The sequence below is a fragment of the Falco biarmicus genome, chromosome 12 (genome assembly GCF_023638135.1).
Source record: "Falco biarmicus isolate bFalBia1 chromosome 12, bFalBia1.pri, whole genome shotgun sequence".
In the NCBI taxonomy this organism is placed as follows: domain Eukaryota; kingdom Metazoa; phylum Chordata; class Aves; order Falconiformes; family Falconidae; genus Falco; species Falco biarmicus.
Window position 1 is genome coordinate 29,360,934 of NC_079299.1, and position 20,391 is coordinate 29,381,324.

Genomic DNA, 20,391 nt, shown 5'->3' on the forward strand with positions numbered 1-20,391 from the left:
ATTTTACATTTTAAATGTTTATTTTCTGCTTTTCTTCTGGTGCTTCTGATGTGTTCTTAAAAGTACATACTTTCTATAGGGACATTACATGCTTAGGGAGACAAAGGTCTGTGAAAACGGTAACATTTTAAATAGCCTCCTTAGAAAAACATGCAACAACTCTCATGTCACTTTTGTTAGACATTATGTTGAGTATTCCTTTACAAATAAAACACAAAGATTTTATGTATTCAAATCAATTTAAAGCGATTTCATGTCATAAAACTATTCAAATGTTTTAGTTTTAAAATCTTGTTATTAACCTTTGCGGTAGTTTGTTTTTTTCTATTTAACACATTCATCTGCACTTTCCAATATGCATGGTTAAAAATAGGTGTATATACACAAGAAAGAATTTCTAGCTTCCCAATCCTGGAGGAATAACTACTCACATTTTGACAGATGTCAAAGTCAGTATGTAAATATGGGCATCCACAGTTGAAAAATGTTGCTATTTATGGGTCAAATTTTTACTTCATCATACTCCTTTGTATTGGACATGGTTCTAGTGAGGAATTACTTCAAAAGCTGTTTGAAAGTGAGATGAATTGCTTTAAATTACGGCAAAATGAAATGCTGTTCAGCTCTTTTGACCTTTAAGCTTCTATCTTACAACTACAGATAAAGTTAAATATATTATGTAAGTTGCAAAAATACTTTTTGTGAAGGATATGTATCAGCAGAGATCAGCAATTCAGAGTAGAAATACCAGCATTTTACAAGTTAGGGAAAAAACTAGGGTCAGATCCTGCAAGTTGCTAATGACAAAATGCTTCATGGGAACTGGATTGTATGCCAAAAAACCCTCCACTCCCGCCCCTCAAAAAAGCAACAAAAAAGTACTTTAGTAATGACTAGTATGTCATTCCACTTGTTTGGTGTGGTTCTGTAGCATGTGCAACTGGAGTCTAGGCTATATACTGAACTAGAAGTTCAGAAAGAAACTTGAAAGAAAAAATCACTTATGGTTTTAAGAGGCACGTGTATAAGTGGGAAAAAAAGTTATGACAATAAACACTTAAATAAACTTCTGTTTTTATACAAATTTAAATTTTAGATACAGCCACAGTGCAGAAGTTCAGGTTCGTCTTCAATTCCTGACATGTGTGTTTTCAACTCTAGGATCACCAGATCATTTCAGTAAGTGTTTGAGGTTACCTTATCAGAGAAGCACCTCATAGTAAGGCTCACATAGTTCTTAATAATCAATGTTAGCTTAAATAAATACGATATTTTAAACATACAATTTTAAATAAACTCTGATATTGTTTCAAAAGAAGGAAGATTTTTTTTGATGGAAGCACACAACCAACACTGGAGTTTAGATTCTATTGCAGTTCTGTGGAAACAAATTTTTCTGTTTTCTGTGCTTCAGTTTTTCTAAATATTGGGATTGTAGTAATTACTGAAATGAAGATAATATAGTCTGTATTTGTGGGTTTTGGTTCATGTCCATGATGTTCTCAGAGATCTTCTACTAGAGTGTGCTGTATGTTGTGATACCAAAAGGGAATAATTCTTCATATTTTAATAATACTGGAAATTGGTTCACACTTCTGCGAAAGTAGTATTCTGTATGACAGTTGATCTGTGCAGATGGTTAATCCTTTTCACTCTAAAGGTTAAAAATAGAAGTCTTTTGATGTGGCTGATGGAATTCAAAATTGAACATGATTTTCTGTGGTTTTAGTAACCCTTGGTGGCTTTCCCTTCCACTAATTCTTTTGGCTGCTCTCAAGCCCTTGTGAACTAGGAGCCTTCAGTGTTTTTTCAGCATCAGCTCTGTAGAGACTTTCAGTTGATTGTATCTTGAGGTCATTTGTTAAAACGCTTTAAGTGAGGAGTCCTTTGGGTAGTCTCATTATAGACAAAGTTGGCATATGGTGTGCGTATGGCTCGTCACTGGTCATTAGAATACAGGAAGGAATGAGAATATCTGTAGCCAAGAGAGAAAAAACTTGCAACACCGTATTTGCTATTGTTGATGGAATAGCCGCAATTCTTTTAAAAGAAATTTGGTGAGATCACAAATGTTTATGTACCAGCTAAGAAAATAAACCTACTGTTCTCTTCAAAGGAGAAGCAATAAAATAGTTACAGAGATACTATTTTCAGCCACAGTCTCAATACCCAGCTGAAAGCTGGACTCTATGCCCAATAACTACTTACGAACTAAGAAGCAACCTGCTGTTTGGTATGAGAGCTCAGGTCAGCCCACGCTACTCATTGGGTTAGTAACAACTGAGAGCACTAATGACCAAAACCTGTAGCTGATTGCCAGCTCTAAAAGGGGAAAAGTCTAATTCCTAATTGGTAGGTGGTGAATTTTTCTTTTGTTGTTTCTGAAAACTTCTTGTCCTGACTATTCTGAATTCTATGCATGTATTCTTGGGTTTTGTGGACTGTCACTATAGATTTGATGTTATAAAGGATTAGTTAAAAATACTTCCCTAATTTTAGGGTTGAGTTTAGAACAAGTGGACATACTGTGGCACTGCTTAGTAGAAGATTCCGAATGTTACGATGATGCACTACACTGGTTCTTAAATCAAGTACGAAGTAAAGATCAACATGCTATGGGTATGGAGACTTACAAGCATCTTTTCTTGGAAAAGGTATGTAGAGAGTTAATTGCGACCTTACAATCCTAGTAAAAGTGTTTCTTTTCCATACCAGCACTATTTAACATATTTAAAGTTGTGTCTGTGAAAAAAATATCTTCAGTAGTCTTGGAGGGCCCCACTTGTCATGAAATGATTTTTCTCTGCTTGGAGGGAAGAGAGGAACGAATTGGTATGAATTCTTTTCACACTAGTATTTACTTGAGTGTTTCTTTGCAGGTAGCTTGTGTGTTGTATCTGAAGCTATATAGCACTTTAATGTGGAAAAAAAAAAAGCCACCCAGAACTACTCTTTCCTTTATGATGTATAGCTTACCTGATTAAAAAAAAGACTTTTCTTCTTTTTGGGAGGGGCATATGAATCGCATTAATACATCCACTGAAAATATGAACATGCAGCATCAGAGCTTTTTGCAAGGCATCCCATCCATTCCAACAAATGAAATTTTCAAATCTATCCATTTTGTATAATTAATGTAGTCTAGTTCTTTTTTAAGGCTATGCAGTTTTTTGTCTGGTTTTGTAAACTTACGAGTTTTTTTGAACAGAAACATCGTGTATGCTAATAAATATTCCTGCTGTTGATAAGTTAAGCAGGTAATGTTACAGTAATTTTTGTTCCGTCTGCACTGTTACAGTCCAAATTGGTGGTAGAGAAAAGAGGTTTGTTGAAGCCAATTATGGTCGATTTTTTTGTATTGTATATAAAATTCAGAGAGTGTGATCTTTTGCAAGAATAAATTTTAGTTGATCTACTGCATTTGAATATGATTGGTAGTAACAGTAACATTGTTCTGTGCTAATGAAATAAATACTCTGTAATTGCTATCCGTTCCATTACTGAATTTTATTTTCCATACTAAAGTCCATTCGTTTTATTTAGATGCCACAACTAAAACCTGAAACTATTAGTATGACTGGCCTAAACCTTTTCCAGCATTTGTGTAATTTGGCTCGATTGGCTACTAGTGCATATGATGGTGGCTCAAACTCAGAGGTAAGCCTAGATTCTGTGCTTATGTTTTATTTCTTTCTGAGGGAAGAGGAAAATTAAATTACTCATCTGCAGCAGCATCTCTCTTGAGAACTTACTGACTTGAATATTGTTTACTGGTTTGAGATAGGAATGCCACAGCCCACAGTGGTGGGGTCTGCACAGATTGCTGTCTTGAGTAGGTCCCTGGGAACTCAGGACTCTGAAGTTCCAAGTGTGAGACAGTGAAATGCAAATAAGAGGCCAATGATCCAGAGTTTCCCTCATGACTTTGAGCATGTGTGGCTCTTGTCTCTAGAGGTAGAGATAGGAAACCACAAAGAAAGTGATACCTGTTGCCTGCATATCTTTGTGCGGTTTATCATATTCTTAGCATTACTGTATTTATTGTGTTTAAAGAATGGGTTTGTAACATTTACTTTCCTAAATAAGAAGATTCAGATGACATTCTATTAGGCATATTTAATTCTGACTAGAAATCTCTTATAAAATGTGTCTCAGCGTACATGTGAAGTGCTTTAGAAGTTTTTCTTCTGTAGTTTTTTGTGCAGAGAAACTATCTCAGAAATAAAATGATATATTGGATATTTTTCTGTGAATTAAGGCAAATTTTTATTAAAATGCTATTCTTGCAATGAATACTGATTATAATTGCAGTTTTAAGGCTTCATTTAGAAGTATTCCTGTTTGTCAGAAATGAGGTCATTCTTTTGAATTTTAACCAGTTCTTCTCATGCTTCAAAGTATGAAAATGTTTCTGTGAAACTTAGAATTTTATAGTAATTCATGAGTGCAGTGATGAGAACCCAAGCAGAGGAAAAATGAAGGTATTTTTAGTAATTGCATCACAAGGCAAATAAAATGTCTCAAGTCAGAAAAGCATCGCTCCCAGTGTAACAATGAGGCAATGTTTTTTTTTTTTCTGTGTTTGTTTTTCTTTTGTCAAAACAGTTGTGTGGCATGGACCAATTCTGGGGTATTGCTTTAAGAGCACAGTCTGGTGACGTCAGTCGAGCAGCTATCCAGTATATCAACTCTTACTATATCAACGGTATGAATTTTTATTTTTGTTCTCTGTTTAAAATGTAAAGAATATCTAGTGTTATCCCCTTTTATTCTTAGTATAAAAATGCATAATCCTGAAGTTGTGCGTATATAATTTAGTTTAACTGATATTACAGGTAAAACTGGTCTGGAAAAAGAACAAGAATTTATTAGCAAGTGTATGGAGAGTCTGATGATAGCTTCTAGTAACCTTGAGCAAGACTCTCACTCAAGTCTGACCATTATTGAAAGAGGACTCCTAATGCTGAAGACACACCTGGAGGCTTTTAGGAGAAGGTAAATAGCTTTATTGATCTATTGGGATGCGGAATGTATTTCCGTTCCTCTTATCGTAATGATGAATGACTTATGAGTTATTATTCATTCAAGTAATAGTTTCTTTGGTTTTCTTTGTGTAAAGAAAAGACAGTAGTAGATAATTCTGAAACTTTTAATATAAAAGGTCTAAACAGTTACCAGGGTTGGCCCTTGTCCTTGTATAAATATATACAGTTCATGTTTCCCCATTCCTCACCAAAGAAACTTCTTCAAAGTTAACTTTAATTTGAAAAATAGTGAGGATATCAATACCTTCCTCTTATCTTGAAAAAAAGCCACACAAAACCAAACAAAAACCCCAACCCAGAACAGTGAATAAAGGTGCAAGTTTTGTCTTTCCTGTCATTGTTTATCAAACATTTGTGTTAAATAGGTTTTGACAAAAATATTTTTTCCATCTTTTTACCTCCTCCTTAAGGTTTGCATATCATCTGAGACAGTGGCAGATTGAAGGCACTGGTATCAGCAGTCACTTGAAGGCTCTGAGTGACAAACAGTCACTGCCACTGCGAATTGTGTGTCAGCCAGCTGGGCTTCCTGACAAGGTCAGTTAAAAGCCCTTTTACAAGGCCATCCTTCACTGTTAAATTTCAGTAAGTCCACTGTGGGCTTTGAATAATAAAACAATTTTTTTATTTCAGATGACTATAGAAATGTATCCTAGTGATCAGGTGGCTGATCTACGGGCAGAAGTTACCCATTGGTATGAAAATTTGCAGAAGGAGCAGATAAATCAACAAGCACAGCTTCAGGAGTTTGGCCAAAGCAGCCGCAAGGGGGATTTCCCTGGTAAGCTATAGCGCTTGTACCTGTATTTTTTTCCCTTACAAGGGTTCATCCATTTAGAGCTTAGAAGGTTGTGGTCAGTTTCTTCCTCAGATATCCTAAATAAGCAAGCGTTATGATTTATTTTCTTCTAGCTGTAGTTATAGTTAGCATCACCCTCGCTTTTAGTTAATAGCATTATTTCTTAAGCGCTAGCATTTATTTGAAATAGCAAAGAAAATGTGGGTCTGCCAGAAGTCCTCAGATCCAGCCAAGCTCCAAGTTCCAATACACTTCCCCGCACAGTATTTTTTCTTCTCATTGTTTTCATTATGTTGTTTTCTGTAATTTGGAGATTCTGTTACATAGAAACTTATTCTGTGTTTTGTGAAATGAAGGTTCCTGGCTCTTGCATTGGTTCAGAATTTGAAGTCATAATTCAAATTCATATTTATATACCCTACATACATGTATTCCAGTCAGGTGTAAGATTGTCCTCACTCCTGCAACTGATGTTTAATTTATGATCATCCTGTAGCAAAAATGGTCATTCATCCTCTTCTGACGCTCTTAATTTGGAATCACCTTCCTCCTGAGACCATCGTTGCTTGCTTACAGTGTGATGAATATGCATCCTGTTGTTGTTCACTGTCTTTACAGTGTTTTCTTGTTTCCTTTCTTTATGAGCATTAGCATGTAATGTGTATTATCGGAACAAATTCTGTCCATGAATGTGTTTTTCTGACACTACTGACCATTAGCATATGTGTAAACATAAATCTGACTTTCTTCTCATAGTTTTTAGAATATTTTTAAAAATGTTTTAATGAGACACACTGTCAGTAAACCAGAAATTTAGACATCTTGATGACCTTTGTGAAATCCTTTTCCAGCCACTTGTCAGAATCTGTTCTAGTGAAGAAACGATCTTGTTTTCCACCAAATATAGCCAGGTAGCAGAAATTTTTATTTTTGTTTTGGCTGGATCTTAGAAACACACAATTCAGAAAATTCGGAGTTGTAGTCCTACAGCAGCTGCATTTCAGTCGTGTTACGTATGTACAGTGTCTTTTGTGTCTGTGCTGATACCCATAATTTGTACTCGTTTTTGTGGAAGTTGTTTTATTTTTTCTGTGTTCATTACACTAATTATTAACATACCATAACTATGGGAAACTGGAGAACTATAGAATTTGTATCTGTCGATTCATAAACCCAGTGTCCTTTGCTAGGTTTAAAACCTGTGTTAATGACTCTAAGTGCTTTGTCTTGCAATTGATATCTGTGTTGGCTGATGGATGCATAAAATCCTGTAAGAGGCTAAATCTCTTATTAACCAGACTCCTGAAGAAGTGCCTCTGCATTGTTCTCTGTGTGCTGCTGTGTGTTTGGAATAATCTCGTCACGTGATTTTTACTTTTCAACTAATTTTGAAGAAGATAGGATTGAAACTGAGACTTGCGGTTAAAACCCGCAGTTTTACTTATGTACCCTATTTTGGGGACTATTTGTATAGATTAAAAAAAAAGAAATTACTTTCTAATAACATTGTCACAGAGAGCTCTGTGAATGATGGTTCAGTGTACTGACAGTTTAAACTTAAAGACTTGGGTCACTGCATCACAGGAGACGTTTACTGTAAGGTGCATAGTGCATACTTCTGTCTCAGCGACCTCCACTATGTCCATTTTAATTTACCTGGATTAGTTAACCTACAAACAGTTCTTGATTAGAAACCTGAAATGGTGATTATTTTATCAACTTAGGTAGAAATCTGAGCAGAGTTTATCAAATTCCAGTGAAAATTAAAGGCTTGTGATGTCAGCGTACAATTTTTTCTCTTGTCTTGTCCTTATAGAGCTAAATCTCAATGTCCTTAGTTGCTTTTTAGTTTTCTCAGGTGGGCTTTCAATTTCACAAAATAGACAGAGATAACAGAATTTTTATATCAGCTTTTGGCTCCTGAAATTCTAGACTTGCACTTTTATTTTTAGTTCTTTTTATTTGTTTCATCTGTTGTTAACTGTGAGTGGCCTGCTTTAGCACTCTTGTTAGCCTGCCTTTTCACCACCGTGTAGATAGCAATTTCATTTCCAGCATCTTTGCACAGTGTTGTTTTCATTTTCCTGCTCTTGGAATCCATGAACAAAATGGTATGTCTGAAATGATAGCAGTCACATCTAACACATGTTGTCTTCAAAAGGAAATTTATTTTGAGAAGATGAAGACAGTGAAAATTAATGTTAAACAGATTGTTAGAGAAGCGAGGCAACTATTATTTTGGCAAATGAAGCTGCAGGTTCTGAGGCAGGTTAAAAGAAACTTAAGCATTTATTAGTTATAGATACATTTCTGATGTTTTCTACCATCATACTGCTGTCAAGGAAGTAACCAATACCCACTAGCCAAAACTCTGGGAGTGTATCTGAAAGTAGTAGAGGCATGCACATTTATTGAATGTACTTTTTAATTCTCTTTCACTACAATAATCATAGTTGTTATTTTTTTTCTATTTACCAGACATTTACCACATAATTCTTTTAAGGTCCCGATATACCTTTTGTAATGTCTCTTGTTCATTTGAAATTTGCATTGCTCAGAGAAATGTGAGATTGCGTTCTCTTCTCACTCAGATTGCCCATTGTAGTCTTTCTTCTGAAATGTTACTAGTTTGCTAGTAGGATGGTAGATTTCCATATTATTTTTGTGGATGATGTGTTTTCCTGCCTTTATCTGTTGGAAATTATTTTGTCTGACTGCATTGATAAGTTTCAGAACACCCAGCTGGCGAGGATGGGAACAGTAATAGATACGTGAAGTTTGTCCCAGTTCCATATAAAACCTTCATGGTTTTATTGTTAACTGATGTCCCAGCAATTTCGTTTGGGCAGGGTTTGAGGATCATATGTATTTGCCTGATACCTCCGTTTATCTGGCCGTTCCGTAAAAGTTACTGTGCATACATCTTACTGGACTGCTCTGGTTTGGAAATGTCAGCACTCGTGTGTGTGTCTTGGCTGGTTTCGGGAAGCATCACTTAGAGTTGTGTGCATACATCAGCAGAGACTCCGTGGCTGCAGGCTGCAGAAGATGGGCTTCCGATAATTACCTGAAGAAGGCTGACTGCGTGTACACTACACCGTACATATCTTTATGGCAGTGAAAGAGTGAAGTTTGTTAGCGCGTATACGTAGAGGTTTGGGTTTTTTTATTTTAACGCATGTCTTTGAATACCGTGTTCCTATAGCTAGGTAATGGGCTGTTTTGAAGCATTTTCAGGTTACAGAACTCTTTAGTACTTTCCCAAGATTTCTGCAAGAGGTTCAAAAATACTGGCTTCTGTGAAGAAGTCTGTTGAAATCCCAATGTTGAAGTATAGTGGCAGCGTGAAGCTGGACTGGTGTGGAGGACCAGGGCCTCATGCTGGGAAAAGGGTACTTGTAAGAACAGTGGCTGAACAGCGTAGCAGATTTCAGTCCATGATAAAGATCTTTGTGTGCCACAATTGGTGGTTAGAGCTGTACGAGTACTCTGAGGTGTAAGGTTATTGTGCATTGTAGTTCTTGGTTACTGCTTGATTGCGCCAAATCAAGTGAAATTCTTAATCCTCTGCTTGTTCAAATTTCTTGTGCAGTGTTGGGAATTCTTTGAAGGGTGTTCTCAGTTTTTCCTTTCTGAAGTGTATGACATACCCAGTTCCAACTTACATGCAAGTAAGATTAATCATTGCTGCTTAGTCTTTGCTGACTTTATCACAGGTGTGTGATACCGAGGGATTTTGTTGATGTCCATAATCATTTTCCATTATCCTTTTCTGGCGTAGCATAATTTCCTACAAAATACAGAAGGCATGTTTAATCTGAATTCTAAAAACTTTTCGCTACAAGATTGGGTGAACTGTTATTGAAAACGTTATTTCTGAATACATGCAAGTAAATTTAGTTTAACATGGTAACCAGTTTTCTTAAGGAAATTACATTAAGTTTTTGCCTCATTTTAATTGCTACTGAAGAGCATACTATTAAAAATCGTAAGTCTTAGCACTTCTGTTAGAAAATGAAACTACAAGTCTAGAAATTTATTGAAATATGTTTTCATCCTAGGTGGCCTCATGGGACCTGTGAGAATGATTTCATCAGGGCATGAACTGACAACTGATTATGATGAAAAAACACTTCATGAACTGGGTTTTAAGGATATGCAGGTATTACCAGCATACAGATAACGGTCACTGAAAAAGATTGGTTGATACGTTGCTTTTGTCTTGTGCAGCTGATGTAGATGATGGTGGTGGAAGGTATACTTTTCTTTGGGAGCATCCTATGGCTTTCTGTAACCAGTTGTTTCATGCTATCCAATATGTGCCTCCTGTAAGCTCCAACTAACGCTGTTGGCCTTGCTGGTGTCAGTCTGTCTATTTGTAGTTATGTTAGCAGATGTGAAAACTCAAGGAATAAAAGAAAAAAACTCAGTTTTTTTAATCCATCAAGGAAAACAAGGGAACAGTGAAAACAGAATCAAATACCCACTTTTTGTCTGAATTGTTGAACACATAGTCATAACATTCCATAGTAGCAGTGACTAGCTCACTCCTTTCACAGGTTAGATCTGAAGCTTTTTTTAATGCTCATCTGTAATTTTTTATCTCAGTTCCTGTTAGAGTGGTCTACTTGTAAGTTTGCTAAAATCAACAGTATGGAAAAGCCTGATTCGATTTGTAGAACTGTGAATGACATCATGACTATTTTAGGGAGTTAGGACTGTAACAAAACTTACCAGCAGATCATCACATACATTTTTTCTATCTAAAGGAAAACTAAACTCATACTGTACACTTTCAGGGATCTGCTAACATCCTTTTAGAAGGATTGTTGCTGGCTCATGTGCTTACATGTGCCTTAGCTGACTGTTAGCAATAGTAGCAGTTAATCTGTCTTGACTCTTGCGGTTACAAATTGGACATTCTATTGGACTACGTCTTTGATTGTTCATTAGTTCCTTTTGCTAAATGAATTGGATTAATGCAAAAACAAAACCAGTTTTTAAAACAAGTTTTTCTTACTAACATAGATAATTTTGCAGAATTGGACTAGGGTGCAGTCAGATGAATTCTTAATGTTTTCAGGACCTGGAGGAGCAGTAGCACTCAGTTTCAATGGCAGGGTGTGTTCAATATATGGAGGTGATAACTAGTCAGCAGGAACAGTTCATCTGAGAAAGGCTTTCCACATCGTGATTATGCCAGTGTAACAAATGTATGCTTTTCCAGCCACACTGCTATTTGTATTGCTATGCCCTTGCTAGCTTTATTCTGGTCCAGTTTATCTCATTTTTCCTCTGGATTAGTTTTTCTGCCATTTCATTAATACACTGAGGAATCAGGCGAGTACCAGTGTCTCCCAGGCCTGAATTGCAAAATAAAGAATGAGGGACAAGGAAACAGTACCTGTCTACTGTAACAACAGCAAACAGTGTATGCAGCTGCACCATGAATGCCTTAAGTGAAAGCAACAACCAAGCTGTAATTATGGCAGTTGCTCAAAATACTGCTCAGTAAAGATTTGACAACAAAGACACTGATTCTTAATTATCTTAATAAGTTCTTAATTATGATCCTGTTGAAAACATTTCAGAGTTTATCATACGCATTTTAAAAATTGTGTCTCTCCTCCTTGTTGTCTCTTTCTGTTTCTAGATGGTGTTTGTATCCCTGGGTGCACCAAGGAGAGAACGTAAAGGTGAAGGTGTTCAGCTTCCAGCATCCTGCCTACCTCCTCCTCAGAAGGACAACATTCCAATGCTTTTACTTCTGCAAGAACCTCATCTTACCACCCTTTTTGATTTGTTAGAGATGCTTGCCTCTTTCAAGCCTCCTTCTGGAGAAGTGGCTATGGAAGATCGTGAGGTAATTTAGAGTAATTTTATTAGAGCAGTTAAACTGAATTCTTATTTAATTGGATCTATTTTTCCTGTCTAGCTTACTTCCTTTGTACTCTGTCCAATTGCTAGATATGCTTATTGTCTGTATATTCATATCTCGTTTAGGGTGAAATCATTATCATGGTTTTTCTGATTTTCTTAACAACATTGTTCTGATACGTTTTAAATGTTCTAAATATTGTAGAAGCTACAAAACAGTAATTAAGAAAGAATCTTGATTAGTTGAATAGATGTCATGACTAATAATGGGAATTGGCTTGAGGAAAGGTTTTGTAAAGGTTGTATTGCAAAAACTCAATCTTTGTGTTACATGGCATCATTAGCTTGTGGGAAACGAAATAACCACTAGTATATTCAAACCAGTTATTTATTTTTAAGTTTTATTTATGCTCACATTTCAAAATATGTGATAAGCTCTAAAGATAATATAACTTAAGCTCTAAAGATAATATAACTTAGTTTCTTGTATATAACTTAGTTTCAGTGAGACTTCAACTATCATGTTCTATTTATGGATTTACATTAGATGGAAACAGCTTCTTAATTAAAAATAAATATATTTGTGGTCTTTGAAATCTTATTTTCACAATTAAGTTCACAATAAGAATGGTGTTCTATGGTTTGTCAGAGTGCAAGGTGTGAAGAACTCCATCTCCATGCAGAAAATTTATCCAGACGTGTCTGGGAACTGCTAATGCTTCTGCCAACGTGCCCTAATATGTTGCAGGCGTTCCAGAATATTTCAGATGAGCAGGTGAACAAAAAATGTTTGTTTTACATGTTTATCTTTTTTACACGCGGATGTTTTAGGGTCTACTGTTTTAGTTGAATTTTCCTCAAATAGGAATGTTTAATGGTAAGTATGTTAAGTGTGCTGAGACACAAGTAAACCTAATAAACAAACCTTAGGTGATTCTTTTGAAATTAAACTAAACAGAGATGTCAGCCTAGTTCCTGAAGTTTGTTTTTATGATTCCTTTTAAGAAATGATTCAATAAATGAGTAGTCAATACTGATTGTCACAATCTTCTGGTTTGAATTGAAACAGCAGTTTCTTCATCTGCAGCTTTGCTTCAACATTATGGGAGTTGTGATAGTATAATCCTTCTGTACTGTCTTCTATAAGTTCAAAACGTGGGTACTTACCTAGCTGTTTTCTTGCCCTATAGATGAAAATTTTGCCGCTTTTAAAATTGTTGAAATTACATATTAACAGTTTTTAGATATTACAGATCTTTATGGACACATGTATCAAAATTTTCATGGAAGTTATAATTTAGAGTATAGCATTTGGCTTCCTGTACTTGTGCATACCTTAGTTTATGATAATATTGGAGGTTTACTCAAATTCCATCAGTGAATACACGTTATTCAGATTGTTAATCATGTATAGAAATATGCTTGAAATTGTCTGATTTAAAATAACATAAAATTGAAAACCAAACAGTCTGTGTTGCTTTAAAATTCCTCTCCTGCCTCTCCGTGCATTTTTTGGATAGATCAGCATTACATGTAAGTGTGTTAATTATTTTGTGTCTTTATCATCTTTTAAGGGGAATGATGGCTTTAACTGGAAGGATCTTCTGCGAATAAAAAGTGCCCATAAACTTTTGTATGCCCTGGAAATTATTGAAGCTTTGGGAAAGCCCAACAGGAGAATAAGACGTGAATCTACGGTAATTGTGCAGATATAGATGTTTTTCTCTCTGAACCAAAGTACATATTGATGAGTAATAGCATTTTAATTCTTCACCTGTTTTTACAATGAATTGGTCTTGTTTATCTTCAGGGAAGTTACAGCGATCTTTACCCAGACTCAGATGATTCCAGTGAAGATCAAATAGAAAACAGTAAAAACACATGGAGCTGCAAGGTTTGATTTTCCTACAGTATTCTGTGATACCTTACATAGTTTTTTAAAAAAACGAAATGGATAGTAAGAGGTTTTGATCTCAAATTTAGGTATAATGTTTTAAGGTTTTTCTGTTAGCAGGCCTGTAAATTTGTTATAGTTGTGTACAACTATTTCTTTTGGTTTTCATAAAATAGTCAGATGAATAGTTTCTCATTATTTATTTATGTATGAAGCTTAGATTGGTATCTAACTGAACTTAGTGATATTTCTGTATTTGGGTTTTTATTTTCACATTGGTACCATAATATACTTACAGTTTGTTGCTGCTGGAGGGCTCCAACAGTTGCTAGAAATTTTCAATTCTGGAATCTTAGAGCCTAAAGAACGGGAATCATGGACTGTGGTAGGTGTTGATTCACTCCTTTTCTCCAGAATAGCGTAACTCTCATTTGTAAAGACTTTCATTACTTTCCACCTTTGTTATAGTTACTTTTCTGCAGTAAATTAAATAAATGAATTCTGTAGTTGAAGCCACCAGAGTCTGTGCAATAGCATCTTTTTCTTGAATATTTTATATTCCTAGAAGAATTTATTTTCTTTTTGAAAAAGTCTTCACACTTCTGCTTTTTTTGCATTTTAAAACCAGCCTTTGTATTTTTCTATGTATTTTTGGTTTAATTTTTTGTCCAGTCTTAAAAAATCCTATGTCCTGGAATGTAAATTTGTAGATCATGGGAACACCTCAGAGAAAAAAAACTGGGCTTCATCTTTAGCGATGATTGCAACTGCATTGATATAACTATTGCATATCACGCTTCCTTAAAAAAGTCAAAATTTGCCAAACAAGAAGGGTGTACTTTATTTTTTGCTTTTTTGGACTTATTTTAGGGAAGGTTGCTATTAGGAAGCTTTCGTTATAGTCTGTTTTAAATCGGTAATCTGTTAATTGTCTTTCCCTCTGAAGAGGCCAAGAAATACCATTTCCCCTTGTTAGCACTGAGACAAAAGTGGTAGCATTGTGGCTGCTGTGTTATTAAAGACACTTTTCAATAATGAATGTTATTATTAATCGTTCTTATATAATGTTTTTGTCATCACAGTTCTGTTATTAGTTTGAGCTGAAGTCATACTGTAATGAAAAGTTTTTATTAGCAATTTTTCCCTTTTATTTTCAATTCTGTGGCATTTAATTAAAAAAAAATGAAATATCTCAAGCTCTGAGTCATATGTACATAAAAAGATATACGTGAACAAGCATACACATGTATGTATGAAACTGGTGACAGTTCCTGAAATGCTGAATAGAAGCCAGGTATACTTTTTATTAAAAATTTGATAGTTTTTTAACTGATTTTGAGGTATTTGTTCTAAAATTGTTTCAATATTAGAAAGAAATGCCCATTCTGTCTATTCAGTACATAAACAAAAGTAAGTTTGTTTGCTTTTATTGGTCTGCCCAGAAAGTGCTCACAGCATGGTGAAAATAGTGACAGATTCTGCAACCAAGAGTCTTAGAGTCCTGACTTATGCGTGTATGGGTGCTAGACAGCTGACTTCATGTGTTGCTGTGACATGGTGCTCTAGTTTTGTTAATTTACTGTCATAATGGTCATAGCCACAGAGCTGGAAGCCATGAAAATTGATTATTAAATCAAGATTTACTAAATGTATCAGTAGTTTTCATCAAACAAGAGACGTTACAATACAAAATGTTATTTTTTAACTAGTATTTATTGTCTCTGTGTGGTTAAATATATTCAACCTGAAAGCACTTCTTTAAACCATACTTTATACCCTGTGCTATAGTTGAATACAATGAAGGACAGGGGCTTAACTGTTGAGCTTAACTCCTGTACGATTTCCTTTGTGTTATTTCCTGCACTGAATAATAGAATGTCTTGAACGCCCCTGTTAATAGGGCTAGTTCATGAAAATATTTTTGTTATAAATAAGGATTTTTAAACCCCTTCCTCTTTACTGTCTGTTCTGGTGAGGTTTTGCCGGTTAGTTCTAGCTGTTTATCCTGTATACCTTACTTAAGCTTTTTCATTTCAAATTCTGTAGTAGGTGTAGAATAGTTTGTAAAATAAATCCCTGAAAAAATGCAATTTCATTTTCTTGTTATTCACAGTGGCAGCTAGACTGTCTCGCTTGCTTGCTGAAGCTGATATGCCAGTTTGCAGTTGATCCTTCAGATCTGGATTTAGCTTACCATGATGTCTTTGCCTGGTCTGGTATAGCAGAGAGTCACAGAAAAAGAACATGGCCAGGCAAATCAAGGAAGACTGCAAGTGACCATGCAAAGGGCCTTCATATACCTCGTTTAACAGAGGTAAGAGATAAAAAATGTGTCCATTTTGTGAACTTTGGAAAAATTACTCCTTTGTTGTGTGAAGCCTTTATTTTGGTAATAAAATAATATACTGGAAAAGTTACTAATACTAATCTACATCCCACATGTTATTCTGATGTAAAAAGAATTTTAGTTGCTTTAAACCGGGCAGTTTTAAAAGGCGGAACTAAAAGTTTTTGTCTGTGATGAGCACGTGAATCGGGAATTCAGAATTCCAGTGCTTTATCCCTCTTTCTTAGGTTTTGTTTTCTAAATTAATGACTCCCTTTTTTTTTGTGATAACCTGTTATATGGGCTGTCCCCATCCTCACTAAATCCATTTTATATTCCTTTAGTAAACACTAAAATGACTTACTGTACTAAGGATGTCTGAGTGAGTGTACGGTAAACGTAAACTTTATGTTTATGTAAACTAAACCTGTAAACCTTCCTACTAAGCAAATACAGTATTTTGGCATCAGAGATGCATTCACTGTAAATTGATTGCTCTTGGGCTCAGGACCAGCTGTGGTTGCCACAAAGTGTAGATCTGAACTGTGAGGTGAAGCTGAACTTTCTATTTGTCATTGCTACACATGGAAAAACCTTAACTATTCAATAAGTATTAGGTATTTTTGACAAAAAATGGTCCCTAAATTGCCAAAGCTACTATGATACAGGGAAATTATCAAATGCATTACATTTTTAACATTGGCTGTGTGTAAATGCTGCAACCAGTTTCTATAACGGGTTTTAAATTTTTAATTGTCAATTGATCAGTATTTCTGATTGCAGCGGATTTGCTGTCTAAATATTTTAAAAGACTTTCTTCAAACTTTAATTCTAAAATTCTGTGTAGCTTGTCAGGTTTGCTAAAGATGAATAATTTAAGTGAGTGTATAGTCAATAAAATGTGTTAATCAGGGAGATGTGCAAGATTTACATATTCAAGCTTATCCTCAACCCTGTCTCCTCAAGGCTAAGATTTTTAAAAGGAAGTGAATAGTCTATGCTTTTAACAAAGAATACTGTGTTTTTACTAAAAGGATTGAATAAAGAGTTGATTTTTCTATTCAGTGAAATTGTCTTAGAGAAATAGAATGAATTTTTAGCATCTAGACTTGGTCAGTGAAACACAGGATTTTCAATCTGCTTTAATAAAAAACAATACAAGTTTTAACGATGGAGGTGCTGTGATTTGTGTTTTCTTCCTCCCTCTACACAGGTGGGTTTGTTTTAGATTCACACAGTGTGTATAATTTAAAAGCAGATCAAAAAGCTTGTTGTTATATTAACTGTTGTTTTTTTTTTCTTTTGACTTCAATTTTTAAAGGTGTTTCTTGTACTTGTCCAGGGAACCAGTTTGATTCAGCGACTTATGTCAGTTGCTTATACATATGACAACTTGGCACCTAGGTACAATATCTTTTTATTTTTGTAATAAAGCTAATCAAGTGTACACGTTTGCATCGCTTCTCTAAATAGCTAGCTCTTTGAGTTGTAGTCCCTGTTAACACTCATGTCAGAAATTTAGGTCTGTAGGCATTGGACTTGCTTTTCTTAGTCACCTCTTCTGGCAGTTATCCTGTCCTTATAGCAGGAGTGAGAGGGAGGAGAGTGGCCAGACCTTTCAATGGTCAGGGTATACGGCATAGAGCAACAAACAATGTAGGGTATGCTGTCATAAATTCTCATGCCAAAACTACTTTGTTCTTTCTGTAGCCATTAGCAGTCTCAATTTCAAGGCAACATGAAGGATAAATTGAGTTTTAAATTGTTTAGCCATTTGCCAGTTTTGACTTATTTTTTCCCCATCCTAATAACGTTAGCTTATTACTGCTGAAATTACCCTTGCTGTTTTAGCGAGTGTACCTCTACTGAAGGCAAAATTTTACCTTCAGAAATGGGCTCTTAAGAGATTTTCATCCTTTTTGCCTTTTGTCCTGCGAAAAGCAATTCTGTTTGAGACTGCATCGTGACAGTTGGACTAATGGTGGGGAGGTCAAGGGTTTTTGTTACATTTGGTGTTGTAGAATCACTGGATTCCAAGTAATGGATGGTGTGTTTTACCATATTTTAAAAAGTTTGGTAAGGACGTTCAGAGCATTTCCAGTGAAGTCTGCAAATGTGCCTGACTTTAACCTCTAGTGGAGTTGCAGGCATATTTTTAAAAATATAGTAGGTTTTTGGTCTCATAACCTTTTATTCCAATTTATAAAAATCTAAGTAAATAAATACAAACATTAAAAATTTGTTTATAAATTTTGCAAATGTTTGTTTGAAGTGCGGTTCTTTATGAAAAACACTAGCTTTCTTCTGTATGGGCCAGTTCTTAGTTCTGTTTTACATCCTCTTTTTTATATGAAATAAAGAGGTTGTGGGTGTTTTTTTCTTGACTTTTTGTCTTGTAGTCAGTACAGCTTTAAGGTGGTGACTTGAAGATTTCCATAGTTTTATTATTGTTGCTAATTTTGAATCCTGCAAGAACTGAATCCTTTTAAGATTAAAATTTTAGCTTTCTTAGTGGGTATTTAAGAGTAACTGTGTTGTTATTTGTGTGTACTTGTATTTCTAAGTGATAATCTGTTATGTTCTGTGATAAAGTGCAAACGACTTTATCTTCTTCCTGTTCAGGGTGTTGAAAGCTCAATCTGATCACAGATCAAGACATGAAGGTTAGTGCTGCAAAATAGCTTTATGTCGTGAACTAATAGTAGTGAAAACATACTGAACGTAACAACTTACATGTTTGATTTATTCCACCATTAGAACGCTGTAAAATTGTGTTCCTTGGTAGTGTGAGGGCTGTTATAACCTAGGTTGGAATACACAGAGAGGTCCCAGATGACTTGCCTGGCTCTCCTTCTCTGGAAATGGTTTTATATGAAATGAAATGTTGTACTGTAGCAGCCTTCATCTCCAGAAGAGCTGGTTTCGATTGGAAAATCAGCTGTAATTCTTATCTTCCAAAGAGCAGCATCTATTAACACCATAATAGAGTCAGCAACAAGGACCTTTATTCTGGTTTACAGAAATCATGCTGGGTCCAGCATTCCTTGGAGCTCCCCCGTCTATCCCTCCTGTGGAGGCTTCTTACAAAAAGTCTAAATGACCTGTGTCAGATTAAGGCTGTATCAAAGTAATTGTCAAAAGTACAGCATAGGCATGCATAAATATAGGTATGTCCTCCTGGGCTTATACATTGTCTTCAGATTTGCCACTTTGTTTTGCCTTTTGGATATTAATGTCTATGAACTTGAATTCTCAGTTAACTCTACGTATCACCTACTGAAGTCTTACTTTTAGCTGTTAAGAAGAAAGGAGCAGATATACTAGTTAGTCAAGGGAAATGTTCATGTTAAGACATGATGCGACCCATTAGCAAAGTACCAGCTCGCTGCTTAAGAAGTAGAGATGCAGGAAAGGATTGTGCCCCAGATTGGTAGTACTTAGAGTAGTCTAATTTAAGTGTCATCACTAGTGCAACAGTCGGTATTTAGTAAGGGTATTGGTAAAATTCTGAGTTTAGGTTGTATCTTATGTGCCGGTAAGGATTTAGTCTTGTATGTTAGTATAACTGACATAAATGTATATGTGCTAGAACTGCGTGACTCTTCAACCTAAAAAGCCTATTCTGTTAGTTACAGTGTGATTTATTTAATCGTTTTTCAGTCACTCATTATTCAATGTGGCTCTTGGTGAGTTGGGCTCACTGCTGTTCCTTGGTGAAATCCAGTCTGGCGGACAGTGATCATTTGCAAGACTGGCTAAAGAAACTTACCCTTCTTATTCCAGAGGTATGTTAAAGGAGAGGTTATTGCGTTACTAATTAGTGCATGATATGGAACAAGATTAACTTTGGTTTCAAGCTGCCATTAAATTCAAAACATGTTATTTCTGCTAAAAGTAGGCAGGATCTGACTCAATTACTTGCAATCCTGTTTAAGAAGTAATCAGTTGTAATTAAAATACCTTGTAAGAAGGCACATTTGTGGTTGATTGCAGGCCAGTTTATAAACTCTTGTCTTTGTTGTTGGCTTTTGTTTGAAGGTAGTTATTCATTGTAGTCTGTTCAAGTTTCTGGGTGATGCTGTCTAACATGGATTAGTCTAAATGTACTTCTCCCATTATGTTTTTCGTAATTTTTCAAAATGAGGTGAATGGGAGTTGATATAAAAGTTTTATTACTGAACCTTTGCTTAGCTTTAAGTAATTTTTCCTGATGTAAGAAAAACTTGAAAATTGCATAAATACATCCATAGCAGAAAAGTTCTGTATTTACTAGTTATTGCTTAAAGGTGCGATACGGACATGATGTGGTAATTATTTTCTGCTGCTTTATTACTCAAGCACACAAAAAGTTTATGGGCTGACTCCATCTAAAAAACTTGGAAAAGAAAGAGCGCAAACTTCCAAGGCTGGTTTAGAGATAGTCTGTGGATGTTTTTCTTAAGAAAAGAAT

General features: G+C 35.3%; 1 protein-coding gene across 1 annotated transcript in view; it reads left to right on the forward strand.

The window, feature by feature from the left end:
- The window catches only part of USP34 (ubiquitin specific peptidase 34), a 138,089-nt gene that overhangs the window by 66,224 nt on the left and 51,474 nt on the right, over positions 1–20,391 (forward strand). Inside the window, exons 21-37 of the mRNA XM_056357197.1 lie at positions 1,097–1,179; positions 2,500–2,654; positions 3,544–3,657; positions 4,606–4,705; positions 4,836–4,995; positions 5,456–5,582; positions 5,679–5,826; positions 9,906–10,006; positions 11,498–11,707; positions 12,371–12,496; positions 13,296–13,418; positions 13,532–13,615; positions 13,914–14,000; positions 15,729–15,929; positions 17,263–17,345; positions 18,564–18,604; positions 19,602–19,726. Coding sequence (XP_056213172.1) covers positions 1,097–1,179; positions 2,500–2,654; positions 3,544–3,657; positions 4,606–4,705; positions 4,836–4,995; positions 5,456–5,582; positions 5,679–5,826; positions 9,906–10,006; positions 11,498–11,707; positions 12,371–12,496; positions 13,296–13,418; positions 13,532–13,615; positions 13,914–14,000; positions 15,729–15,929; positions 17,263–17,345; positions 18,564–18,604; positions 19,602–19,726 — 2,068 coding nt within the window. The remainder of the gene's footprint in view (positions 1–1,096; positions 1,180–2,499; positions 2,655–3,543; positions 3,658–4,605; positions 4,706–4,835; positions 4,996–5,455; positions 5,583–5,678; positions 5,827–9,905; positions 10,007–11,497; positions 11,708–12,370; positions 12,497–13,295; positions 13,419–13,531; positions 13,616–13,913; positions 14,001–15,728; positions 15,930–17,262; positions 17,346–18,563; positions 18,605–19,601; positions 19,727–20,391) is intronic.